General features: G+C 44.7%; 1 protein-coding gene across 5 annotated transcripts in view; it reads right to left on the reverse strand.

Moving 5' to 3' along the window:
- Positions 1-1,491: 1,491 nt before the first annotated feature.
- PLPPR1 (phospholipid phosphatase related 1) overlaps positions 1,492-25,414 on the reverse strand; it is a 152,918-nt gene continuing 128,995 nt past the window's right edge. For 4 of the 5 annotated variants that reach the window (XM_083420542.1, XM_083420540.1, XM_083420541.1 and 1 more), the window contains 6 exons: positions 22,042-22,230; positions 17,716-17,848; positions 12,953-13,203; positions 7,248-7,424; positions 6,328-6,459; positions 1,492-4,638 (listed from right to left, as the gene is read on the reverse strand). In XM_083420542.1, coding sequence (XP_083276668.1) covers positions 4,606-4,638; positions 6,328-6,459; positions 7,248-7,424; positions 12,953-13,203; positions 17,716-17,848; positions 22,042-22,230 — 915 coding nt within the window. In that variant the 3' untranslated portion in view covers positions 1,492-4,605. The remainder of the gene's footprint in view (positions 4,639-6,327; positions 6,460-7,247; positions 7,425-12,952; positions 13,204-17,715; positions 17,849-22,041; positions 22,231-25,414) is intronic. The other variant, XR_014506327.1, reaches the window with a different exon arrangement.

A 25,414-nucleotide genomic window follows, 5' to 3' on the forward strand; every position in this document is an offset into this window, starting at 1 on the left:
ATTCGAACCGCTGACCTTCTGATCACCAAGCCTAAGAGGCTCAGTGGTTTAGACCTTCATTATTGGCCACGGTGGCTGGAACTGATGGGCACTGAGAATCCAAAAATGTCTGTAGGGCACGTTCTCTATTCCTGAGCTAAAAAGAGCCTTTTCGTAGAGACTGTATACATCTGGAGACCAATGTGGGAGTTAAGCACTAACAGATTGTCTTTTTGCCCCCCATGTGAGCATGAAACTGTGCACTGTACAGATGTATACATTACCCCAAGAGCCAGAAGCTGCTCCAGGAAAGCCCACTTTCTTCATTACTCCATTGCTCCCGACTGTCTCCTCTTGAGATTGCTTCTGGCAATGTGACATGTGTCTGTATGTACTGCCTAGTTCGGCTCTTAGCTGTGAGGGGCATTTGCCTGGCCAGTCAGGGAACAGTATACTAAACTTGGTGACTGTCCACATATGACTGGTGTACCTCTGTATCTTCAGACGGACACTGAATGCATGAGGAATATATAAAAATGTTGCTCAGGCAGTAAGCAGACACTCCCAAGGTGGAATAGTCCTCCTGTTGAGACTAGATCAGTCTTCCTGATATTTTGGTCTCCAGATGTTGGACTACAATACCCATCATGCCTCAAACCAGAACACCACCTTATGGGGCTATACTGGCATGTGAGTTATGCAACCCATACTAGATTGTGCCCATCAAAAAGCGCTTTTTTGGGGCACAGTGCCCAAAAATGCATGTTTAGGGGTGCCACGCAAGATCGCTGCCCCCAACGACCCTCTTTTTTGGGGGCAGCAATCTTGTGCAATGTTCCAAAACAAGTTTCTTTGGGTGCCATGCTCCCCAAAAGTGCAGTCCAAAATTGTGGAAGGTCACAAGAAAAAAAATGGGGTGTCCTGTTGTTTTTTAAAAAATATACTTCTTGATTATAGAATATTGCTCAGGACCACAATACGTCAAGGACTGCCTCTCCCTATGTAAACCAGACTCTGTGTTCATCATCTCAGGCCCACGTGAGGTTTGGCGGTGGCAACACAAGAACAGGCCTTTTCTGATGGCTCCCCATTTGTGAGATGCGCTCCTCAAGAAGGTTCGCCTGGTGCCTTCATTATGTATTTTTAGGCTCCAGGTGAAAAACAGCCTTTGGCTGATTAATATCCTACAGCCTTTTAAATGTATCTGTGGGAAGCGGGGTGGGTTATTGTTTTGCTGTTTTGGTTTAATTATTTACTGTGTTTTATCTTTCATTTTATTCTGTGAACCACCCTGAGATTTTTTTGATGAAGGGCAGGATATAAATTTAATAAATAATAATAATAATAATCTCAAAGCAGTTTACAATGATGATGCTTGCAATGAGGTAGGAGACCCCAAGTCACTAGTGACTACATTCTGGAAAGCCAAGTGATGTGGCTGTACAACAAGGTACCCAACAAATATTTCCCTCCCGACTCCTAGAACAAATGACAAAGCCCTGATGCAAAGAGTTTTGTGATAAGGTGTTTTTTTTTTTCAATCTCTTTTGGAAAAAAAGTTTATACAAAAACCCAAGAACCAACATGGTAGACATTTCAGCAAAAGTACAGAAGAGAGGCTCCATTCCTCAAAGGAAACACTCTATTGGTTATCACCATGCTATAGAAAATAAATGAGATGCAGCAGGAAAGCCCTAGGACAAAGAAGACCGACCAGCAAACTGGCCCCTTTTGTATTCTTTTACTCTGTTAACAATAATACTGTGCAAAGTGGAAAACCAGTTTTGGATACAAATGCATCACGATAGGACTCACGGAAGGTAGACATTGCCTGTTCTTATGATGACTAGGCAGGCACTTCTATGGGAAAGGCATGCCCAGATATATTAGGATTTAAAAACTGGGTCACACACATTATTATAATTACCATGTACGAAGCAGCCAAGTTACACCTGGTGAGAGTTTTGAAGGCTCCCTCCCTACAAGCAAGGAAAGCTGCAGCGGCTGTGTAGCCGCCTTCACAGCCGAAGAGAAGTCAGTGGTTGGGCTTTTTTGGCCTCTTTTGTCATCTCCATTTATCTGGCCACAAATATTCCTGAATAGTGGGGAGGGGGAGGAGCAGAGAAGATGAGCTGCAAGAGATAACAAGAGATGACAACGGGGGCATTCGGATGTGGGGGGCTATTCATTGTGTTAGTTTCCCTAATGCTAGAGCTTCTGTGCGTTTTCTAACGTCTCTTTCCCACTGTTGCACTACAGAATGGTGGGTTTTTGACCGGCGCGTCATGCCAAATTTCATTCAAAGCAGTGGCCGTGGTGTGACACGACAGCAAACAACATCAACACGCCCTCATCCTTTTTGCATATGCCTGCTTTGGTTTCCCTGTGATCTACCTGTAAAAATTGCAGGAAAGAACTGCATGCTGATATACTGCTCCAAATTTAATCATTTGACCCCCCAATTTCCTGGGTTAGTGGGGTTGCAAGAGGATTTTTTCCCCCCGGACATGGAAATGATCGCTAAACTTCCACTAGATTTCCAGAGTTGGCTTTTACTGTTGCGTGAAAGCTCACGTACCATGTGGAAACTAAAGATCAGGGAAATCTCGGGGAAGCAGAATAAACTGCCAAGCGAAGGCAGCCAGCGCTAGGAAGAAGCGTGGCCACAAACTCTTCCTTCTCTTTGGGGCTTAAAGTCCCTCTAGCTTTCGTTACTCGTAGGTAGGAAGCTTCCAGAGGTCTGAACAGCCACAGCCGGGTTGCTCCCCACATGGTTAAGTGCGACACGTTGCCAGGATCCAATTCCCCACTCATGTCAACAGCACGAATGGTGTTACTTTATATTAGCACCAGTGGAACAGAGTCACAAATTTATTAGCCTAAGGCTCCTTTCTAGGTGGTTATATGATGTGCTAATGCAGCAATGAAACATTTACACTCCTCCTATTACAAAACACTAGGTGGAACCACAGTGATGGCTTCAAACCTTCCAGACCATTTTTTTTTTTCCAGGGGGAGGGGGCCCTTTGCGATGCACCTTGCAGTGGGTAGAATTCCATGTGTGCCGAAGGGTCAGAGATGTTTCGGTCCAAGGGTCAGTGCCACTCCCAAAGTTATCCATGTCTTTAAAATGCATGCAAATGCCACAAAGGAAGGATTACACACATTGTCTATTTCACAGCAAAGATGGACATTTGGTAGAACTCTGTGGTTGGATGAACATGTCTGTGAAGTTTCCTACATGAAGTTTTTATGCTCCTTAGGAGACAAGTCTGAAGAAGCATGTCTTTATATATCTAAAAAAAACATATGCTCCGAGCTGGACTTAAGCATATTGTGTAGACCATTGTTCTTTGGCCTGCGACTGCAATAACACTTTAGGGTTTCGTTCCCAACTTGTGGCTCTATCAAAAAAAATCTGTATAAAAACGCGAACAATATTGTGCTGGCTATTTGAATGTAGCCAGCACAATGGCCCTCTCAAACAAATTCACTAAGGTCTCAGTCCTGCAACATTCTCATTGCATGCTAGGGGTCTTAACATTTAGCCATTGGCCATAAACTGCCGTCACTTATTCGTGCAATCCGTGGCAGTAATCTTAAAGACAATGCACAAGAGAAGCACGCGTGCATCTGGGCTTTCTCTATAATTTCCACGGTAACGGCTCCAAAGGCTGTGTTATTTTTAATTTTTTAATTTTAAGAGTCATTTGTATGTGGGCTCCTGTGAGCAAGCCCTTGTTGGGAGCAGATGCTGGGAAGACTACAGAAAAAAGCCACAAGGCAGTGTGTGGATTGCACATAAAGAGGACCCCGGGCCCAAGGAAAGCAGTCTGGAGGGAGCTACCTGAAGATCTCACAATCGTGCATCTGCTACGTCAATTTCCTGAGGAAGTTCCATGGAGATGTATGGGAATCCTGAAATGCACTTCAGCGTTCTTGTGCTCAACTCCCGTGCACATCCATGGGACTTATTCAGGAAGAGTAAAACTTTGCAGCAGGCTAGTCCTCATGTTCTTACCATGCTGAATCAGGACTCAGAAAATACATATTTCTCATCATCAATAGCCTAAAGGTTTAGATCCCGGTCATACTGTGGAAACTCTGGGGTAACTTCATTCAAGTACCACAGAGTTGCACCAGCAATAACCAAAACTCTCCCCTTTCATTTACTGGAAGCATTTTCCCTGGTAACAAAATGTTAAAAGTGAATTAGTATTATAATTCTCATTTAATTTATTGTATATAAAACAAAACCGAAAAAGGTCTGTGTACAAATATCACAAAACATCAACAATTCCCAAAGATGTAGTGCCTCAGAACACATTTTAAAACAAGAAAAGGTCTCTCGCTTTTTTTTGTTTTAATTTTTGTTCCCCCCTCCTCCCTTTTGTCTTAAATTCTGGCATAAATATATTAAAGCTGACCAAAAAAGTGGAAGGAGGGGCGATTCCAGGGTGAGCTACATCACTTCCTCATACAAAAATGTACAAAACATTAGCTTCTAACTAGACATAACATAATACTGGTCATCACAGTTTTGACAATTAGTATAACTGTGTGTCGTTGTGGGAGTATTGTGTACCGGAGGGCGATAAAAAATAGCTTCTTTTGCCATCTTTCAGATCAGGTTACTTCAGTCATAGAGGCAGAATGATTCTATGGGAAAAAAGAGAGAGGACACAAAGCACAGAATACTTTTTAGTATGATACAATGCGGTCTGGATTGTCAAGACTCAAGTTAGGTAGCCAAAATAAATCGAAACCAATCCAAAAGATTATGCAGATTATGCAGTGGTACCTTGGTTCTCAAATGCCTTGGTACTCAAACGCCTTGGTTTCCAAACACCGAAAACCCGGAAGTAAGTGTTCCGGTTTTTGAACGTTTTTCAGAAGCCAAACGTCCAATGCGGCTGTCAGCTATTGTTTCCGGGGTGCCAGCACCAATCAGAAGCTGTGCCTTGGTTTTCAAACATTTTTGGAAGTCAAACAGACTTCCAGAACGGATTAAGTTTGGCACTTTTGTTTCTGCTGTTTATTTTGCGTTTTTGTTTTTGAGGCTTTTTCGGTTAATTTGTTTTTGTGACTGTGAGGAACCCAGCTCAACCATTGATTGATTGATTGTGTGACTGTGGAAATGGATAACCCTGACTCTGGTAAGTAACTTCCAAAGGGTTTCACAAGGGTTGATCTAGCTCTCAGGCCAAAATGTACCCATGTACAAATGTACTAAGCTACCCCTGGCTTAGACAGGACTGGATGAGATGGACCGATGGCTTGATGTGGTCTGAGGCAGCTTCCTAGGTTAAAGGGCAATATTAACTGTGGCTTCTGCCCTGGTGGGACTGAATGAGGCAGTGGGGCCATAGAAGCACGGTGCTTGGAGTGGAAAGTGAAAAGGAGACATAGATTTCGGTGGAAATCTGGTGCCAGCAGTCGAGCCCAAGCCCAGCAGTCAAGCCCAAGCTTGGTGGTCCAATAGATCCTGGACCGATTCCAGCACCCATTCAGCAGTTGGAACCAGGGGGTTTGCATTAACAGATCGATGCTAACATTGATCTGTAGGTGGAGGCTGGCAAGGACGGAAGGAGGGAAGCCACGGCTTAATCCACACAAACACTCAGCCAGCGGAAAGGTTTTTTTAAAATATTGTTCTGCCCAAGGAGTAGGGGAGAGAGAGAGAGAGAGAGAGAGAGAGAGAGAGAGAGAGGGAGGAAGGAAGGAAGGAAGGAAGGAAGGAAGGTAAGAAAGAAAGAAAAAGAAAGAAAGAGAGAGAGAGAGAGAGAGAAAGGAAGGAAGGAAGGAAGGAAGGAAGGAAAGAAAGAAAGAAAGAAAGAAAGAAAGAAAGAAAGAAAGAAAGAAAGAAGGAAGGAAGGAAGGAAAAGTTCCAAGCTCGTATGTGTCTGTTCCCTCTCTGGAAGGATGTAACAGGTACTGGCAGAAGGCAGTCTGCCCCATTCTCCAGGATTTCACAACAGACAGAGAAGAATTTTAGAAATATTTGGGAAAGATTGCTCCAATTAAAATGAAGGTATTGCCCAAACAATTTTTTACTTTTCAACATTTTAGCAATATTTTTAACACCAAAGATGTTAAAAACATAGCAGAAAACTGCCCAACCAGTTTATCTGGAACAAAGAGAAGGTGGTAATAGTGATTTTTTTGGGGGGGTGGAGGGGAGGGAGATGTAGGGGCTCAAACGCTACAGAGGAGCAAGTGAAAAGAAGAACCGATTTCCCTTAACATTATATGGCATTTTGTTTTGGAAGCAACAGGAGTCTGGCTCGACTAACCAAACCAGATTACCCTGAATGAATAAAAGGTTCAAGAGGGCAGAATAGACGGCACCTGTGCACTCAATGTCTCCAAAGGACTTTCCACTCTGGGAAACGCCATCAGGGGCATTCCTCGTTGCTCTTCGGGCTTTGATTTAGAAGGAGCTCCGTGTGTTCCTTTGAAATTATGAACCACGCATATTCCCTGTGGGATGGGGAAGAAGAAGAGAACCCAGATCAGTACAGCAATGATGGAAGACCCTCAGTTAGCAGGACACAGTAGCTAAACATCTTGTTTTGGAGTGACCCCACTCTTCCTCATCCAGGCTGGTTTATAGTAGGGCCACCATGAGAGCCATTTTGCATGTTGGCTACTACCAGGAACTATGGCATTCCTGTGGCCTGCCTCAGTGGGACAGGTGTGTTTGTCTGCATCTTTTTTTTTTTTTTTAAATGCTCTTTTGGTGCCTCCAAGCTCTTTTGAAAGGTAAGAATTATGAATCACTGCAACTTAATGTAAAAGGTAAAGGTAAAGGACCCCTGGACGGTTAAGTCCAGTCGAAGGTGACTATGGGGTTGCGACGCTCATCTCGCTTTCAGGCTGAGGGAGCGAGTGTTTGTCCACAGACAACTTTCTGGGTCATGTGGCCAGCATGGCTAAACCACTCCTGGTGCAATGGAACACTGTGACGGAAGCCAGAGCACACAGAAACACCGTTTACCTTCCTGCCACAGTGGTACCTATTTATGTACTTGCAGTAGCGTGCTTTCGAACCGCTAGGTTGGCAGGACCTGGTTCAGAGCAATGGGAGCTCACTCCCTTGCGGGGATTCGAACCACCAACCTTCCGATCAGCAAGCCCAAGAGGCTCAGTCGTTTAGACCACAGCGCCACCTGCGTCCCTTACAACCTAATGTAGGGGCACCATGACAGTGGGGCTTTTCCACTGTGGAAAGGATAGCAAAATAAATAAACCAGAACCATTTCACCTACCAGGAAAAGAGCGACCGCACTTCCCAAGATGAAGCCTGCAATGACGTCCGAACAGTGGTTTCGATACTCAGAAACTCGGTTGAGCCCAGTAAGGAAGGCAGCACATAGAGTCCCCAGGCACAAGACGGGCTTGGCGAGTCGACTGCTTTTCGTCTTAATTGTGCTCGTGATGTACATCTGAAACATAGTCAAACCAGATCGGCCTTAAGAGACCCAAGACAACTTGTATCAGATAGGGATAGGGGAGAAACTGGATCTTGTCTGCAGTTTGATGAGAACCTACCTCGTTTTCACTTCCTGATATGAAAGGCCTCTGCCCTTCAAAACCCAAGGATGCCAAAATACATACAAAAACAGGGAATTGTGGCGCAGAAAGAAATACGTTGCTGGAAATGATATTAAAATGCATGACGGGAGGAAAAACTTCTTGCAAAAATGTGTGGATTAGTGAAACAGGAACTAAAATGCTGGCCAACTTGCTCGGGACTTTTAAAAAAAAACACCACAATTTTCATAGGAAAGTGTCCTGTTTCTCTGAACAGTGCAAGGAGAACTGATGGCTTGAGCAGCTAGTGAACTCACAGGTAGTCACACTGTCTGAGAGTGTTTTGTCCCTCGACTGTGTTTCTGCTCTCTTGATCAGGGCTGTGTCACAACAACTGAGCTTTCAAGGGCTCATTTGGATTCCCTCCATCTTTGCACCTTGCAAGAGGAAGCTGACCTCTTTAGCTCTCCTGAACAGTACTTGCCTGCTTGCCTTCCCTCTGTAAGAGCCACCAAGGCCCTCGAGGCCTGAAGGTGGGACTTCTCAAACAAATCTAGCACTTTTTCTAAATACAGCAAATAACACCCCCCCTCCAATGAAAAGTATTGCGGGACTTCTTACAAGTCCTGGTTGTCTAAAACGAAAGGTTTAAGTGCCATTAGGAAGTATACCCTTTTTTTTGGCCTTACAGAATTAAATCCCAAATGAAAAAGGGTGTAAAAAGCTTATTAAAAATGCTTGAAATAAAAATCACGAATGGATGCAGAAATGTGGAGAAATGAATTTAAGATTGAGACAGTTGAGCAACAGAGAGAAACTGAAACAGATGATCCCCCAAACCCAGACAGAGAACTCTCTTGATATTCTATCTGTGCACAAAGTATGAAATGCAATAGTTGTGCCCCCACCCACATCAAAACATATACACACACCAGCCATGGGAAGCAGCCACTGCATTCAACCTTGCAGGCTGGACTTTTAAAGTCTTTTTCTACTGCATGATCCGAAACCGGGTGATGCTTCTTTTATTAGGTTAGCCAACTGTCACAGATACAATTTATTGCAAACACTGAACAGACACATTCAATGGTGGGGTTCACACAATGACTCCATGCAAAGCACCCCGGACATTCCTGCGACCACTATTCCTGTGAAGGAATAGCATATGAATGGAACGTAGCATATGAATGGCTTTATCTGCAGAAAGCATTGCAGTGGTTTGAAAGCAATATAAAATGTCTTTAAAAAGCACTAAGTGGGGAAGGAGGAGATTCACTACTTCAGTGTGACTTTCCACCTCTCTCTTCCCCTTGTACACCCCTTAAACCTTTTTCTGGATGTTCTTCCAAAGCAGAAGTAGGGGTAGCAGGAGGAGGAGGAGAGGGGGACAAAGTCCCCTTGTACATGTGGATCTCATTCCATACATGCAACAACCCATTGTCAAGATTGTCAAATCCCACCCATTGTCAAGATTACAAACATTGTTTTGGCGTTCAAAGACTGTTTTTTTGGGCAATCATATGGACTTAATAAAACATGGCTACAAATATGCAAGCGCTAATAAGTGCATTGTAACAGGCCTAGATAGCTCAGCTGGTTAGAGCGTGGCGCTGATAATGCCAGGGTTGCAGGTTTGATCCCCATATGGGACAGATGCATTGCAAGGAGTTGGGCTAGATTGTGTGGGAATTTTCAGGGAGGAAGGAGAGGATATATTGTTTATTAATATCCTTCCTAACTTGCGCTAGCAAGTTATATAACTTAGCAGAGTTTTACATTCCTCTTTTAAACGCACAGCGGATAACTGGTTGCAGGCTTGTGTAAGCCTCTCATTATTAGCTTCCTGGTAAGTTCCCTTACATCCCCCTTAAAATAATAAACACACCACAATCTTGTGTAAAGTATATAAAAGAAGTTTACTCACACATTCAGTTCACAGTTGGATCCCTGAAGGCAGACTTAGTTACAAATATGTGTATGTGGATCTACCCCATATGGGGGGAATAATCCCAGTGACTGCAGACTGGCAGTCACTGCAGTTCACATGACAAAAGGAAGGTGGAAAAGAGGGAGGAGGGCTGCGTGCCTTGTGCTTTTGTTACCTGCACAGGTAAGGTCATGCCCACCTCTAGTCACATGCAATAGGAAGTATGTCCCAGCCCAGGAGCAAACAGGAAGTTCCGACTGGCTGGACCAAACATTCCCTTGCATGTACACTCTAGGAAAACAAGGAATGTTGAATTTGACTGCTACCGATGTATCACATCCCACAATATGATCCTCAGGGTCCCTTCCAACTCTAAAATTCTGATTCTAACATCACCAGTCTTCCCTACAGCTAGGTACATACTCGTCACAGTTCCTACTCTCATCATGTAAGAGCCACCATTTTAATTTTATGTAATTTAGTAAATAACAGAAAATCTGAGTGCCTGCAGGAGTGCTTTCTCTCTCTCTGTCTCTCTTTCGAACAAACTCGGGAGACAATGGAAGCTTAATTACTGGGTGAGATGTTTCTTTGTGCTCAGAGCCATCCCTCCAACAAAACTTATAAAGCCACAGCAGATCATTTCCAACAGCACTGGTGGCAAAGAAAATAAATAAAGGAAAAAAGCAATTAGGAGACAAGCACTAATTTGTGAGCGGGTAATTACAAGGGTGACAGAAGTAGGACGATACAGCAGTGCTAAAATAAAAGTGACGGGCAAAATCAGCGAACACAAAGGAAACCTCTCCAGTGATTTATGCTTTCCAAAACACAGCTTGGCTTCTTGAAGACTCCACCTCCCAGAATAGCAGCGGGTCATTAGCAACAGATGCCTCCAAAGTGTCATATGTGAAACATAATGAGACACATGCAGAGGGCAGGGTTAGGCCCAAGTCTTTCCCTGGGGACACAGATTGCGAGAGGCAAAAGAGGAGAGATGCAGAGCATCTCCTGTTGCTAAGCAGGAATCTGAAAGTTGTTTTTTAGTTTACTGAATTCTTCATCAGAACAAAAAGTTGGTATTACACAGCTATCCAAAGCTTGGCAGACGTTTGCACTAAGAAATAATTAACAGTACAGTCGTACCTTGGTTCTCGAACACTTTGGTGCTTGTATGTTTTGGCTCCCAAAAGCTGAAAACCCGGAAGTAAGTGTTCCGGTTTTCAAATGCTTTTCGGAAGCCAAACATCCAGCGCAGCTTCCGCTTGAGTGCAGGAAGCTCCTGCAGCCAATCGGAAGCCGTGCCTTGGCTTTCGAATGGTTTCGGGAGTCAAACGGACTTCTGGAACAGATTAAGTTTGACAACCAAGGTACAACTGTACTGTAAATTCTGTGCCTATGGAGCAAATCTGCACATTTTACATAATTCTAGTCATAGGGTAATATTCAACTATGGCATCCCACTTGACTTATGCTGGCACAAATGTGGTGCAGTGGGTCTGTGCATCTATCAAAAGGAGTTTGATAGAGATGATAGAGGCGTATCTGTATTTATACTAGCGTATAATCATCATCATCATCATCATCAAATTTATATACTGCCCTATACCCGCAGGTCTCAGGGCGGTTCACAAAATAAAATCAAAATATAAAACCACAAAATGCATAATCAAAATAAAACCACAAAATGCATAATCAAAATAAAACCACCTCCCCTTGAAAATCTGTCTAGATTTAAAAAAGAAAGATTCTACATTACAACTCTGCGGCAGCAGTTTTATTTTCTAATGGCTCAGTGAAAATGATCAGTTTCTCACATGCAATTCCTGCCATTCCTGGTGTGATAAGTGCTCTTTCCGCATCAAGGGGTCTATCTTTTCTTCTAGGGAATAAGGCGAACCAAGGACAATCTTGTCTATTACTATGAAGAATGGTGAAAGGGAGGGATTCTTTTCTGGAAGGGATGAGAGTCATCACTAAGAGGGTCCAACGACAGTATAACTTCAATAGTGAGTATAGCATAATGATAGCCAAGCCACACGGTTTATGGACTGCAGCACACTAGGATGTAATGATAGAGACAATAACTTAGATGACTTTTTGAGAGTATTGGGTGAACTCATGTAAGATAGGCTATTAGCAATGAGGGTCAAACAGAACATCCATTTCCCAAGGATGTATGCCGCCAGATTCCAGGTGCTGCGGATCAGCCATGTAAGGTGGATGGGCTTTCACCTTAAATATTTTCTAGCAACATCTAGCAGGTCAGGTAGGGAGCAGAACGTGGACTAGGTGGAACCTTACCCTGATTCAGCAGGATGGCTTCATATGCTTGTATAATAAGCAGAATCATGCAGCGGAGCTCTTCCTTGCTAGACTGTACCACTTCAGGCTGCAGAATGTGCATTGTGAAACAGGGAAAACTCCAGGTTTACAAAAAAGCCAGTCTATCAGAAGAATGTGGTCGCATAACCTTCAAGTATAGTCCAGCAAAAGCACGGCGTGATCCTTTGACTGTACATTTCAGTCTTAAGTAACAGGTAGGGCCAGGCAAGTTCTGGTTTTCAATATTGTGATATATCACCAGCTAAACATTGCAATCTACCAATCTATAATGATGTCTAAAATAAGAATGTTGTTGTTCTTGTTTAGTCGTTTAGTCGTGTCCGACTCTTGGTGACCCCATGGACCAGAGCACGCCAGGCACTTCTGTCTTCTACTGCCTCCCGCAGTTTGGTCAAACTCATGCCGGTAGCTTCGAGAACACTGTCCAACCATCTCGCCCTCTGTCATCCCCTTCTCCTTGTGCCCTCCATCTTTCCCAACATCAGGGTCTTTTCCAGGGAGTCTTCTCTTCTCATGAGGTGGCCAAAGTATTGGAGCCTCAGCTTCAGGATCTGTCCTTCCAGTGAGCACTCAGGGCTGATTTCCTTAAGAATGGATAGGTTTGATCTTCTTGCAGTCCATGGGACTCTCAAGAGTCTTCTCCAGCACCATAATTCAAAAGCATCAATTCTTTGTCAATCAGCCTTCTTTATGGTCCAGCTCTCACTTCCATACATCACTACTGGGAAAACCATAGCTTTAATGGACCTTTGTTGGCAAGGTGATGTCTCTGCTTTTTAAGATGCTTTCTAGGTTTGTCATTGCTTTTCTCCCAAGAAGCAGGCGTCTTTTAATTTCGTGGCTGCTGTCACCATCTGCAGTGATCTTGGAGCCCAAGAAAGTAAAATCTCTCACTGCCTCCATTTTTTGTAAATGCACTGGCTGGATTCATGGTTTTCCCTGCATCATGATTTTTGCTTAGCGCGTGCACACACATCATGATTTGCAATATATTGCCAGGTCAAAAATTATGAAACAGATATCACGAAATGGACTTCAAACTGGTTTTGGATGATATATTGACATATTTCCCACCCCTAGAAACAGGACCTTTAAAGCATTCCTAAGTGAGAGAATGGAAGTGATAGAACATAAGAGATAAAACGCAGAAACTTCGTATGTACTTACTGTAGCATATAAGGCTGAATAAATGCTTAAAGCAGCATGTTTCGATGGAAAGGACCTCCTTGCCTTCTCAATCGCATCTTGGTCACCGGTGCAGACATTCCCATTGTTCACAAACTGGAGGTGAGCCCGGCAGTCACTCCCAGTGTAGTTGGGTTTACACACAGTCAGGAAATAGGGGGCCAAGTTCCCTGTCACCACCTGGCCAGCATTTACAAATATGTCGGTGGCAAAAAGGCCAAACGCAAACACTCCTGCGGGAAGAGAAAAACAAAAGCAAATAAGATTGGAGTTACCTGTTGTGCTTAGTGGGACTCATTGCATGGAGAGAAATCTGCCCCAAGGTTTTTCCCCAAGCCAAGTCTTCCCTTCTCCTGTCCTGCTCCTCAGTCCCTGGATTCTCTAGTAATACAGGGATATGAAAAGCAAGTGGGAGTGATTGGCTCACGTAGGAATAACCATGGCAAAGCTTTTGGTAACTTGTGTTTCTGACTTCCCATTTTACCAGATTGGGACTAAAGGGAAGCAGCCATTACCACATCTCTCTAGTTAAATGTCAGAGACTGGCTAGATGAGAAGGAGTGGTGGAAGCTGCCTGACCAAGAGCCCCCCCCCTGGAGAACACAGGGGGAGAGGATTTGGATCCTGGCTCCTGGTGGTGGGGGTTGATATTTTCACCCCTCCCACTGACAGAATCTCCTGATCTGATGTTTTGAAAAAGGAGGGGGCGGAAACTGCTCTTCTACTCTTCCACTCCCGACTGACTGCCTGACTCTGTGTGTGGAGAGAGTCTTATCTATGTACAGTGGTACCTCGGGTTATATACGCTTCAGGTTACATACGCTTCAGATTACAGACTCCGCTAACCCAGAAATATTACCTCGGGTTAAGAAATTTGCTTCAGGATAAGAACAGAATTTGGGCTCTGGCGGCGCGGCAGCAGCAGAAGGTCCCATTAGCTAAAGTGGTGCTTCAGGTTAAGAACAGTTTCAGGTTAAGAATGGACCTCTGGAACGAATTAAGTGCGTAACCCGAGGTACCACTGTAGTGACTAGATGGCTGAGTAGGAGATGTAACACTCATGCAAGCCAGTAGTTCGTTAGTTTGTAGTAGCTATTAGAAATAAAAGGAGTTATGCTTCACAGCTAGCTTCCGTGTTATTTATACTCTGCATGAGTCTGGTGCTCACAATGCACAGTTGTGGGTCCAGTGCACTGGGATCTGCTTTCCAGGATTGGAAGGTCTCTAAAAGTGCTCCAGTCGCCTAGCCCAGCCGGGGCAGAACCAGTTATTGAGCCCAGTCGCTTACATTGGTTGAAAGGCATACTGACAGTGGGAAACCGGCCACACCCCAGAGGAGAGGTGATGGGAGGTTTTGCTTCTGCACATGATCACCCACCCTGGAATGTTCAGTTCACATTGAGTTCATGAAACATCGCACCCTGACCTGTTCTTAATGCATGGTTGACCACATCTATGAATGCGATGTTTATGCCCTTTTAAGTTTTGTTATATCAATCACTAGTTTAATAAGGAGTATATCAATCATTAGTAATAGTTTAATAGGGAGGTTTTCATACCTGTCCAATTCTGTGTTCCCTTTCCCAACCTTTAATCTATTGATGATTAATGCCTATATGCAACCCTTGCGTATGATTTGTGTTAACCAATCAGCAACAAGCACATATGTGGCAATGCTGTAATATTCAATAAAAGGGACTCTCCGAGACATGCTCGAGAGATGCCTCCTGTATGACACTTGTCACTCGTCTGTTGTTTATTTCAACCCAACAGAGAGGAAGAGCTGGGAAGTGCTGGAGACAGGGAGCTTGAGAGATAGTGAAGAGGAGGAAACAGGCAGGTGCCCCAGCACAGAGGAGGGACAGGAATTAGACTAGGCATTTCTCCCACAGAGCCACTCTCATAGCTTCTCTGCTCACAGCTTGCAAGCCTCCTACTCCTAGAACGAGGCGTTTATTGCATGATGCTGAGCAGAGATCCAGGCAGACACAGAGAGGGTCCCCTGGAGCTCACCATAGACAGAAGGAGGGGCCTGACACAGAGGGCTAAGGAGTGAAGGGGGAGCTACAAGCCAGTCTGGGCAACTGCTTCATCAAGACAGGAGCAACCTTTAGACATCTCAGTGTGTCCATCTGTTCTGCTTTCCTTAATAAAGAAACTACAGTGGTACCTCGGGTTAAGTACTTAATTCGTTCTGGAGGTCCGTTCTTAACCTGAAACTGTTCTTAACCTGAAGCACCACTTTAGTTAATGTTGGCCTCCTGCTGCCGCCGCACCGCCGGAGCACAATTTCTGTTCTCATCCTGAAGCAAAGTTCTTAACCTGAAGCACTATTTCTGGGTTAGCGGAGTCTGTAACCTGAAGCGTATGTAACCTGAAGCATATGTAACCCGAGGTACCACTGTAAATGTAAGTTAGCCAAGTGTTTCACTCTCTTTTTCTGCTTTGCGAACGATCTGAGCTCTGAGTCTGCTCCCTGACATTAACAGAGAAACGGCTCTTTCACACTGTTCTGACATTCCCAAGGACTCCAATTCCTGTCTGCCCATATCTCTGAGCAGGTGGCATCGAGGATCCATACGCAAGAAATGGTTTTGGATGTATGCAACTAGCAACTATGAAATCGCTGCAGAAGCCGGCACACGTAGGCAAACTGCAAAAATGTTACAACGGAAGTCAATCTAGGATTTAGAAACTCCAACCAACCCAGTGTTCCATGGGGGGTGGGGGTGGAGAGGAAATGCTTAGGGACAAACGCTAATTAAAAACAAAGGCTGCTGAGAAGCACCTAAATGATAGCCAAAAACAAGCATTTCAGCCTAAGCGCTTTTACCACTGGTCCTGCAGGCGATAATATTTGATTGGTTTATTGCAGAATGTGCTGGAGCAGCAGAATGGTGCTGAGGGCTGTCCTCTTGGTCTCTGTTAATGGCACATTATTACTCCATCAATACAACCCAGAGGCTTTCTAAAGTTCAAGGGTATTTTTAAAAAAATAAAACCAAAAGATACCTGGACTCCATCCCACCCACCCCCCGGCCCTGCCCCCAGCAGTCTCCCAGACTGTGCCTTAAATTATTCCAATAGGGGGCTAAGAAATGATTTAAGCAGTAGCAACTATGAGTGTGAGCTGGGAGGCAAGATGGCCTGAGTTCAAATCTCATCTGAACCATACACTTGCAAGAGGACCTTACATAAGCTGCCGTTCCTGTAGTCTCAGTCTCCATCTGCAGTATGGGGATGATCAAGCTGGCCTATCCTACAGAGCTCTTATAAGGATGACTGATATAATGGGTGTGAATTACTCAGAATGGCTTAGATCAGCAGTTCCCAATTAGCTAATTACTGAGGAACCCCTGTTTTTCAAAAGCCAAACCAAGGACCCCCCTTCTTTTGAAAATTATGATAACTCTATGGTAGTTACCTCTGCAAAGCAAATTTCTGAACAAAGTGTGGAGTAGCCTCTAATTAGCAAAGGATTTAATGTATACTAAAAAACAGATATTGCAAAAATGGCAAAAAAATTAGTTGTGGGGGAGGCAAAGGATGGGGCTGAAGACCCACTGGGTGCATTCTGCAGACCCCCAGGGGTCCACGGACCCCTAATTGGGAACACTGGCTTAGATGTCTTAATATACATGCTAAATGCTGTTATTGGGCTTGCAAATCCAGTTCTTACATAGCAGGGATAGGGGACCCTTTTCAACCTAGGTCACATTCCTTTTTGGCAATCTGCCAAGGTGGGCAGAGCCAGAGGAAAAGTAGGTGGAGCAACACATGCAAATTTTACCACGCTTTTACACACCCCTATTTCAAGTGGTCTGTGGGAAGAAATGTTTGGGAAACGCTGAATTAGCACATTTGCCATTCACCTATGTCTGCTCTGCGAATCACCACTTTACATGCCCACTAAACTGGGATGAACTTTGACCTAATGATTATACTTACACTGTTCCAAATACACTTTGGCCCAGTTAAGATATAATAACCCAGTCCAACAAATCACAGTTTATCAAATTGGAATGGATATGCTCCCTCCTTGCCCCTGCCAACCTTTTGCACCCAGCTTCAGTATGGGTTGTTCAGCCACAGTTTCCTGAACTGGGAAACCATGGTTAAGGGCAACCTACAAACCAAGATATCAAGCCAGTTTTTTTAAAGATACGGGACAATATGTTGATTGAAAGTGAGAGAACAAAATACTCTTCAACAGCAACAGAAGCTGGAGTTCTCTTTTTAATACCAGTTTCTAAGCAATTAATTTTATGGAGTCTCTGGTGAGCAAACAACAGAGGATGTTTATTCACATCAGAATTCCCTGTGTTACTTGGAGCTAAGTGTTGCAAAGTTGTGGTCTCAATATTAAGCTTGGAAAGGAAGAAAAATGCCAGAGATTAAAATTAATAAAGTATCAGCAATACTATTTAGGGGGAAATTTGATAGATATTAGCATTGTTTCCCAGGAAACATTATGAGCAGCCGATTGGGATACACACAGGTAGTTGTATTATGCAGAGCAGAAAAGCAGTGGAATGTGATGCTGGCTGCAGAATTCAACAGCTTTTGCTTTGAGATGGAGAAAAGCAACTTCTAGCCTCATGGTTGGAAATATATACTCAAAAGGCTGGTGGCCAATGTTTGCTAAAATTTCAAAAGCTATGCGACTCAGATCTCCTGGGATATGGTTTCAACACCCTGCCTGTCACTACAGTATTTTAATTTGCAAGGCACTGATCATGGCTTACCTATAAATCGAATAATTCTCCGAAGTAACGGATTCAGGTAACAGCATTCTCCTGTCAAAATGGTTTTCTCTTGGACAATCAGGCTTTCTCTGGTTGACTTGATGAAGTACATGGATATCTCTCCAATAAAAATCTGCGAACAGGAGGTGGGTAGGGACAGGTAAAAACCACAGAAGGGAAATATGGCAGTCATGGAAGCCAAGGCTGTTCATTATTGGAGTTCAAGGGTAAAATGACATGTTACCCAAACCTATTGCCAAAGCTGCATTTTCTTTGGATGTAAAGATCAGAACTCAGCTTCCACTTGGCATGTAAAACAAACCAACCAATGGGCACCATCTACTTTAATTCCCCAATACCTAATTTTCTCGTGGCCAGATCCTTAACCAAAATTGTTTTGACCATGGTCCTGTGTTTTCTGTGAAATTTTGCTACCTTATCCCGACAGGGCTGGTACCTGGTGTGGGGATATCTAGCACCAGTGAAAGGGTTCGGTTTGACTTGGGAGACCTCTGGTTGCTGACTCCCAATCCTAGAGTTCTTTGTTCTTTTCTTCATTCTCCAGAGCACAGGGAACTGTTGGAGATTCTGCCTGTTACCTGTTAACATGAAGCTTTTCTCACTGGGCTTTCAATATCACGACTGACCACTGTCAACTTGGCAGGAGTATGGGAAGCGCATTAAAAGCAGGTCTATGGAGGAGCAACGTTGCTCAGGGAAAACAGAGTATTTTTGCTGTTCTGAGGAGAAGGTTGGCTCCTTTCTCTATCCCTCAGTCCCAGCCTTGTAATTCTGAGGCTGATTTCCCCCCTCCCCCTCTGCTTAAGAGGAAGGGGGTCAGCAGACACTCAATCCCTTCAGATTAACCCACAAACCATGATCAACACACTTCTTTGGGATTTTCCCAGCAAGACTGCTTCGGTTTTGTGTATCCAAATCAAAGACTAATGGCTCTGCTTGCCTAAGAGGATTTGTTGTGGTGAATTCAATCTGCCCTTATTCGGTAGCATGCTGCCAAACATCAGAATGGCACTTCTCCGCCTCCTAAAGAGTGAGTGGCCAGCAGTTAGAAGGGTGTTGGTTTATCATTTTTATACCCCAAGCCTTCCTCCAAGGAGCTAATGAAGCACATGCATGAAGATTTCTTCTTGGAGGCTGCAATCCTAGACCACTTACCTAGGAGTAAGCCCCACTGAACTCAGTGGAACATACTTCTGAATGTGTATGGGTTTGTGCTGCACATAACCTGTGGAATGCAGTGTGCTTCTGTGGGACAGTGAGGTCCCTTAACATTTTGTGGAGAGTCTGTGTGAGTGTTCCTTCTGCAGACCCCATAACCATCCTGATTTGAGTGGGGACATCCTGGAATGGCCTGGGTTTTTTTGATCCAGAGCTCTGGACCAAAAATGAGCATCCCAAATGTGATCAGTGGTATGTTGGAGGGTATGCTAATCCAATGAACCCTTGTCTAGTAAGATGCTGTGGATCTTCTTATGCGCACAAAAGACTGAAGGCTAAAAAGGATGAGACATGGGAGACCAGTCAAGTACTGTATTTTTTGCTCTATAAGACGCACCAGACCACAAGATGCACCTAGTTTTTGGAGGAGGAAAACAATAAAAAAAATATTCTGAATCTCAGAAGCCAGAACAGCAGGAGGGATCGCTGCGCAGTGAAAGCAGCGATCCCTCTTGCTGTTCTGGCTTCTGGGATAGCTGCGCAGCCTGCACTCGCTCCGTAAGACGCACACACATTTCCCCTTACTTTTTAGGAGGGAAAAAGTGAGTCTTATAGAGCAAAAAATACGGTATTGGTTTCTGTTTTTAATTTGATGCAGCCATTCAGTGGGGCAGGGCTAGGGCACCTCAAGCCACATAGCCCTCCCTGGACCTGCTTTGTATCCTGAGTGCTTTCGTCTGGCTGGAATGTGTCCTCCAACTCTGATACTTCCTCTTGCTTGCCTGGATAGTGAATAGAGAGATGTAGAAAAGGAGCCTACTGTGCAAAGGTTAAATTGACATTACGTGCTCCGCCCACTTTTGCTTCTGGCTCCGCCCACCCACCAGTGGCATGTGACTCACAGATAGTTGTCCAGAAAGGAATCTAGCCCTAAAACTTTTAAAAATCATCTACTCTTGTAGAAGGGAAGGCTACAAATTTTATTGGAGGAGCAAGAAGAGAGGGGGAGGGGCAGGAAGCGCACAAGGCTTTCCATGCATGCCATTTTACAGACGAAATCATGCATGCCTCTGGCTGTTTCCTCTCCTGCATTGATAAAAGGCATGTGGGATGGATAATTTTATTATTGTTTTTTTAAAGCAGACAAAACACCCGCACGGATCCTCTCTTTGCTCCCATGGCTTCGCTTGAATTTGGACCCTGCCATTTGTGGCCTTGGGATTTGCAGGCAATTGTTCCAGAACTTAAGACACGTGCTCTGAGCTATGCACAAGGCTCCTTCCTGCACGTGCTTCCCCATTCATTTAGACCAGGATTTCCCAAACTTGGGTCTCCAGCTGTTTTCGGTCTACAATTTCCATCATCCCTGTCCACTGGTCCTGCTAGCTAGGGATGAGGGGAGTTGTAGCTGGAGACCCAAAGTTTGGGAAACCCTGATTTAGATGGAGGGAGTAGATCCCTGTGCAGAAATGTACCATATATAGTTCTGTACTGGGGGGAGAAGGAGCAGGGGACCCCTTGCATGCTGTGGGCATCATCATGACAACCCAGCTACTTAGATGCATACATTGTATACATACCGTATTTTTTGCTCTATAAGACTCACTTTTTCTCTCCTAAAAAGTAAGGGGAAATGTGTGCGCGTCTTATGGAGCGAATGCAGGCTGCGCAGCTATCCCAGAAGCCAGAACAGCAAGAGGGATTGCTGCTTTCACTGCGCAGCGATCCCTCTTGCTGTTCTGGCTTTTGAGATTCAGATTTTTTTTCTTGTTTTTCTCCTCCAAAAACTAGATGCGTCTTGTGGTCTGGTGCGTCTTATAGAGTGAAAAATATGGTACCTAATATATATGCATGCAATGTGGTGAGTGTATTTCTGCAGCACCAACCCTACAATTCTATGATTCTCTATGCCCATATACCCTAAACCAGATGGAGCCAACGTGATGCTCTCCCAATGTTACTGGACCCCAGTTCCCATCGGCTCCAGACAGCATGGCCAATAGTCAGGAATGATGGGAGGTGGGGATTTAATAAGATACAGAGGGCACAATGTGGCTACCCCTCCCCCAAGTGGATGTATGTGGGGACTAATTGGGTTCTTTTAATATACCCCGTCCAGGTTTGGTGCAAAAGCCTTTTTGTGGAAAGGCATCCTCTGCAAGTTCTGCTATGGGGTCACATTTGCAATGAGCTAAAAGGAAAGGAAAGGAAAGGAATGTTTGAAGAGGCACCAGTGTAAATAAACCTTTTATCCAGCCATATTATGAACTTTGCTGGGTAAAATGCTGAGAGTGACTAAAGTGCATGGCAGGAGGATTAGAGCGAGAGGGAAGCAGAAGAAAAAAGTCCAGCTTCCCTTATGTGAAGAAGTAGGGGGGAAGGCAGTTGTGGGGGTGGGTGAGGAGAGAAAACGAGACAAGTCTGCCTGTGGCAACTCATTTTGACCTGGTTTTTAATTAAGCTAGCGGCTGGTTCTGTTTGATTTTAGAGCACAAAAGAGCCAGTCTTTGCAGTGAAAAGAGTGCAATAAGAGCACTTCCAGTGTTCTTGCTCCTTGAGAACGGCTTTCCTGGGTTTGCGGCGGGTTTTAAATGTTTTGTGGGAGAAGAATAGCTAAAACTGAAATCTGACGTGTGAAAAGAGCAGAGCCTTTCTCCAAACTCATTCAGCAGCTGGAAATTCTTATTAAAGCAACCTGCTTTGCATCTAGCAGTCCATTTAGACTCTCATGCACTCCGCAGTCTCTCTTACTCAGTTTCATTCAAATCCAATGTTCTACGAGTGACTTCAGTGTCAATAATTTACACCCTGGTGCTTTGGTCCAACCAAACATTTGCAATCATCTGTCAAATGAGATGCACACGGCTGTTGCCCTTGTTTAGGCATCACAGGGTACCCAGCTTTGTCTTAAACATGTGACTGAGTGCAGGTGATAAATGGGGGTAATTAATGACCATTGTGGATCGTATTAATTGGCCCAGCTTTAGCCTCTTCCCAGCCAAATCCCCATCAATTAGAACTGACTTGGTTCCAATTAGAATTAGACTTTGGTCAGAGTAGAGAACAAGCCCTCCCAGCCTTTTTTCTTTCCCTGCCACAAACCAGAACGAAAAAGTGATGGTTTCCAATTTTATAGGATCTACTTACAATTGCTGTTGGGGTCGCGGCCAGCACACAGTAGAGGACGAGAGGGGGTATGAAGCTTTCGTCCTCCGTTCCCGGGTAAGGTTTCATCAGGTCTCCATCTTGGCAAAAGAAGCCTTGGACGTGCACTTGGAAAGTGTCTGTGCACTCAAAGTAGTAGGCAAGCAGGACAGTCCCGGCCATAATGACGAGCTGAAAATACAGCATGGTAGTTACACAGAGACATTTAGCGGCTGCTCAGCGGCCGTGCCTCCGAGCTGCGCTCAAACAGCCGACCTCCATCATTGCCACAAATCCTGGCGGCAAATTCCAACATCAGAGAGCGGGTGCTTCGAAAGAGTGTCTTCCACTCCGGGAAACATCTGTTACATAAATCTCTGCGTAACTCCCCCCCAACCCTGGTGAAAGTCTCTATTCAAAGCAGGGGGGCACACAGCGTGTGCCTCACAAGAGGGCAGGAGCTTTGGCACCCACTTTTGTCCCAAAAATATTTTTTTTAAAAAAAGGCACGTGTTGGTTGTCGCCGGCACTGATGGATCAAAGCAAATGGAACAGGGCAGACTTTGTGCCAGCTAAAAGCAGCCAGGCTGGAGCTTCTCTTTAGTCCCCTGCAAAAGAGATGCACAGATGCAGCTCCCACCCTGCTCTCGCCCTGATGCAAAAGAAAGCCAGACAAGATTTCCTGATGTAGCCAAGGAGGCAGTTTCAAGCAGAGGAGGACTGGGGCTGCGTGTCACACCGAAGCATCCTTTGCTATCCTCTCCCCACCTCCTCTCTCTCCCCAGCTTCCGTTTGCCCTCACTATATTTCCATCTTCAATGCCATATAACAGCCAGATTCATTCATGTCCTCTGTGTGTAGGGCTAGCAAGAGCAGAGGAGGGAAGGCATTTATCAGTCCAGGGTCCACATTCCTTTCTAGGCAACTTCCAAGGGGCCACATGCAAGTGGTAGGCAGGGCCAGAGGGAAAAGAGGAAGGAATGTGGATGTAACCTTTGTACAGTACGCTAGCTTTTACACACACACACACACACACACACACACACACCACTCTCTTTCTGTCATCCATCCAGGCAAGAAAGAGGCGTTATAAGAGATCAAGGACACATTCCAGTCCAACAAAACTACGTCGGGACGGGGCAAAGCAAGGCTGGTGACTTGGGAAGGTGCACTGTTTAGGGAGACTCCCAAAGACCAGGCAGAGAGGCCTGGAGGACTGCAACTGTCCCTCATCCCTGGCTAAGAAGACTGGATTCTATCTTCTCAGCCCATCACCAATGCCTGCCCTGCCCGACCCCAGGCCTAATATCCATGCAGATCGAATGCCTCCATGCAGATCGAGGTGCTGTTAAAAGGTGCAGGAGGATGCCATGCCAAGCTGTTGCTGCTTTTCTCATCGACTGGCAGCAGAACTGCCTATCCCGAACCTTTGAGATAAGGAGGAGTATGGATCAAACTGAGCAGCCAAATAATACAACTTCCTAGGGAATCTTGGTGCCCCCTCCACCTCTGAACAGCTTCAGCATCCCACAAAGTTTACCAAAGAGGAGCAAAGGCTTTCAGTCTGAGGAAGCGAGTTGCATCCATTTCAGATAATATGCTCATCAGCTCAGGAGCAGAAACTGATTCAAGGCTTTCTTTTGTTTCACTGTCTCTGTTAGCTAATATTTTTGCCACCACGTTTCCAAACTCATCTTTTTACTATCAGATCTACAAACAGAAACTATACATTTTTGTTTCCTCAAGTGTAGGTTCTTTTTGCACAAACAGCTCTTCTCACATGAATGAGAGTGAGACGTTCCCCGCCCGCAGTGAGGATCCTGTTCCGTTAAAACGCAATAAAGCAGAAGTGCTTAAAAATATAGTAAAACAAAAATGCAGGAAGGAACTGCACTGCCCTCTTGCGGAAGAAAATTTGAACACTCAGATGTTGCAGCCACAAACACCCCCAGCTATTAGAAGCTATTGTAATCAATTGCAGTAAAGTTTAATGAAGCATACAACTAGATAAAGCTAAAAGGTAGCAGCCTTTAAAATGGACCTAAGTTAAAAGTTAAGTATTTCAATTTTTGTTACAATCAGACATGGTAAAAATGCTTGTTGAAATTGTCTTTCCATTTTTAGAAGCAATAGAGACCTTCTTTCCTGGAAGCTCACAGAAGCACATCTCTGTACATTAGACTGCTATTGCTTAACATGTTTTGTTTTTACTTTATTTTGAAGGAATCTAGAATAAAATAAAATAAATGACTTCAAGCATGTGCAGAGATCCGTGAAGTTTTGCATAGAGGGACTTTGATAACAGCCTGAACCAGGAGGAGACGTAGGACATGTTTCAAGGCACTTTAAAACATACATATTTTAAACGCTCATTTTTCCCCCAATAAAGAAATATTATGGCAATGCCTTTTAACATCAAGTTATGATGGTCATTTCCAGGAAAATTAACACTACCCAAAAAAATGTCCAAAATTCTTAAGAGAACATTTATCACAAAATCGAAGTAGATTTCTATTTCTGGAGACGCACCTTCTCTCTCTCCCTCTGCAAGTTGACACAGTGAACAAACTCTTCATTAAGATGCTTTAATGATTTGTGCAAGTGCAGATTTAGGGGGAGGGAGAAAGACCAGGTGGACTCTTTCTGCCAAGAACCTTTGAGGTGAATGGATCTGTGCTGAGGTGGGAGGGATGGTTTTCCCACCCAGCTGTTTTGGGGGATCCCTTCGACCACCATCATCTTCATCCCAGAACCACAAATGTCACTCCCTCATGAAAAGGGAAGTTTTTTGGGGGAAAGGCCCTTCGAATTAAGCACAGCTGATCGCCAGTGTTTGCGTAGCTCCGTGCTCATAGTGTCACCTGCACAGTCAAAAGAAAAAAAAGCACCTGATGTCATTGTGATGTCAGATGATTGTAAGGTAAAGGACCCCGGGCGATTAAGTCCAGTCAAAGGCAACTGTAGGGTTGCAGCGCTTGTCTCGCTTTCAGGCTGAGGGAGCCGGCGTTTGTCCACAGATTGATTTCTGGGTCATGTGGCCAGCATGACTAAACCGCTGTGATGGAAACCAGAGCGCACGGAAGCACTGTTTACTTTCCTGCCACAGCAGTAATTATTTATCTACTTGCACTGGTGTGCTTTCAAACTGCTAGGTTGGCAGGAGCTGGGACAGAGCAACAGGAGCTCAACCCATCGCGGGGATTCGAACCGCCAACCTTCTGATCGGCAAGGCCAAGAGTCTCAGTGGTTTAGACTACAGCACCACCCGCCTCCCTCAGGTGATTGACAGATGGGCAGCCCCAACCCTGGGATGGGAGAGAGAAGAATCAGGCCTGTTGGCTGAGTCCAGTTCCCCACTGCTGCTCTAAAATGTATC

Source organism: Podarcis tiliguerta, assembly GCF_965153285.1.
Source record: "Podarcis tiliguerta genome assembly, chromosome: 17".
NCBI lineage: Eukaryota > Metazoa > Chordata > Lepidosauria > Squamata > Lacertidae > Podarcis > Podarcis tiliguerta.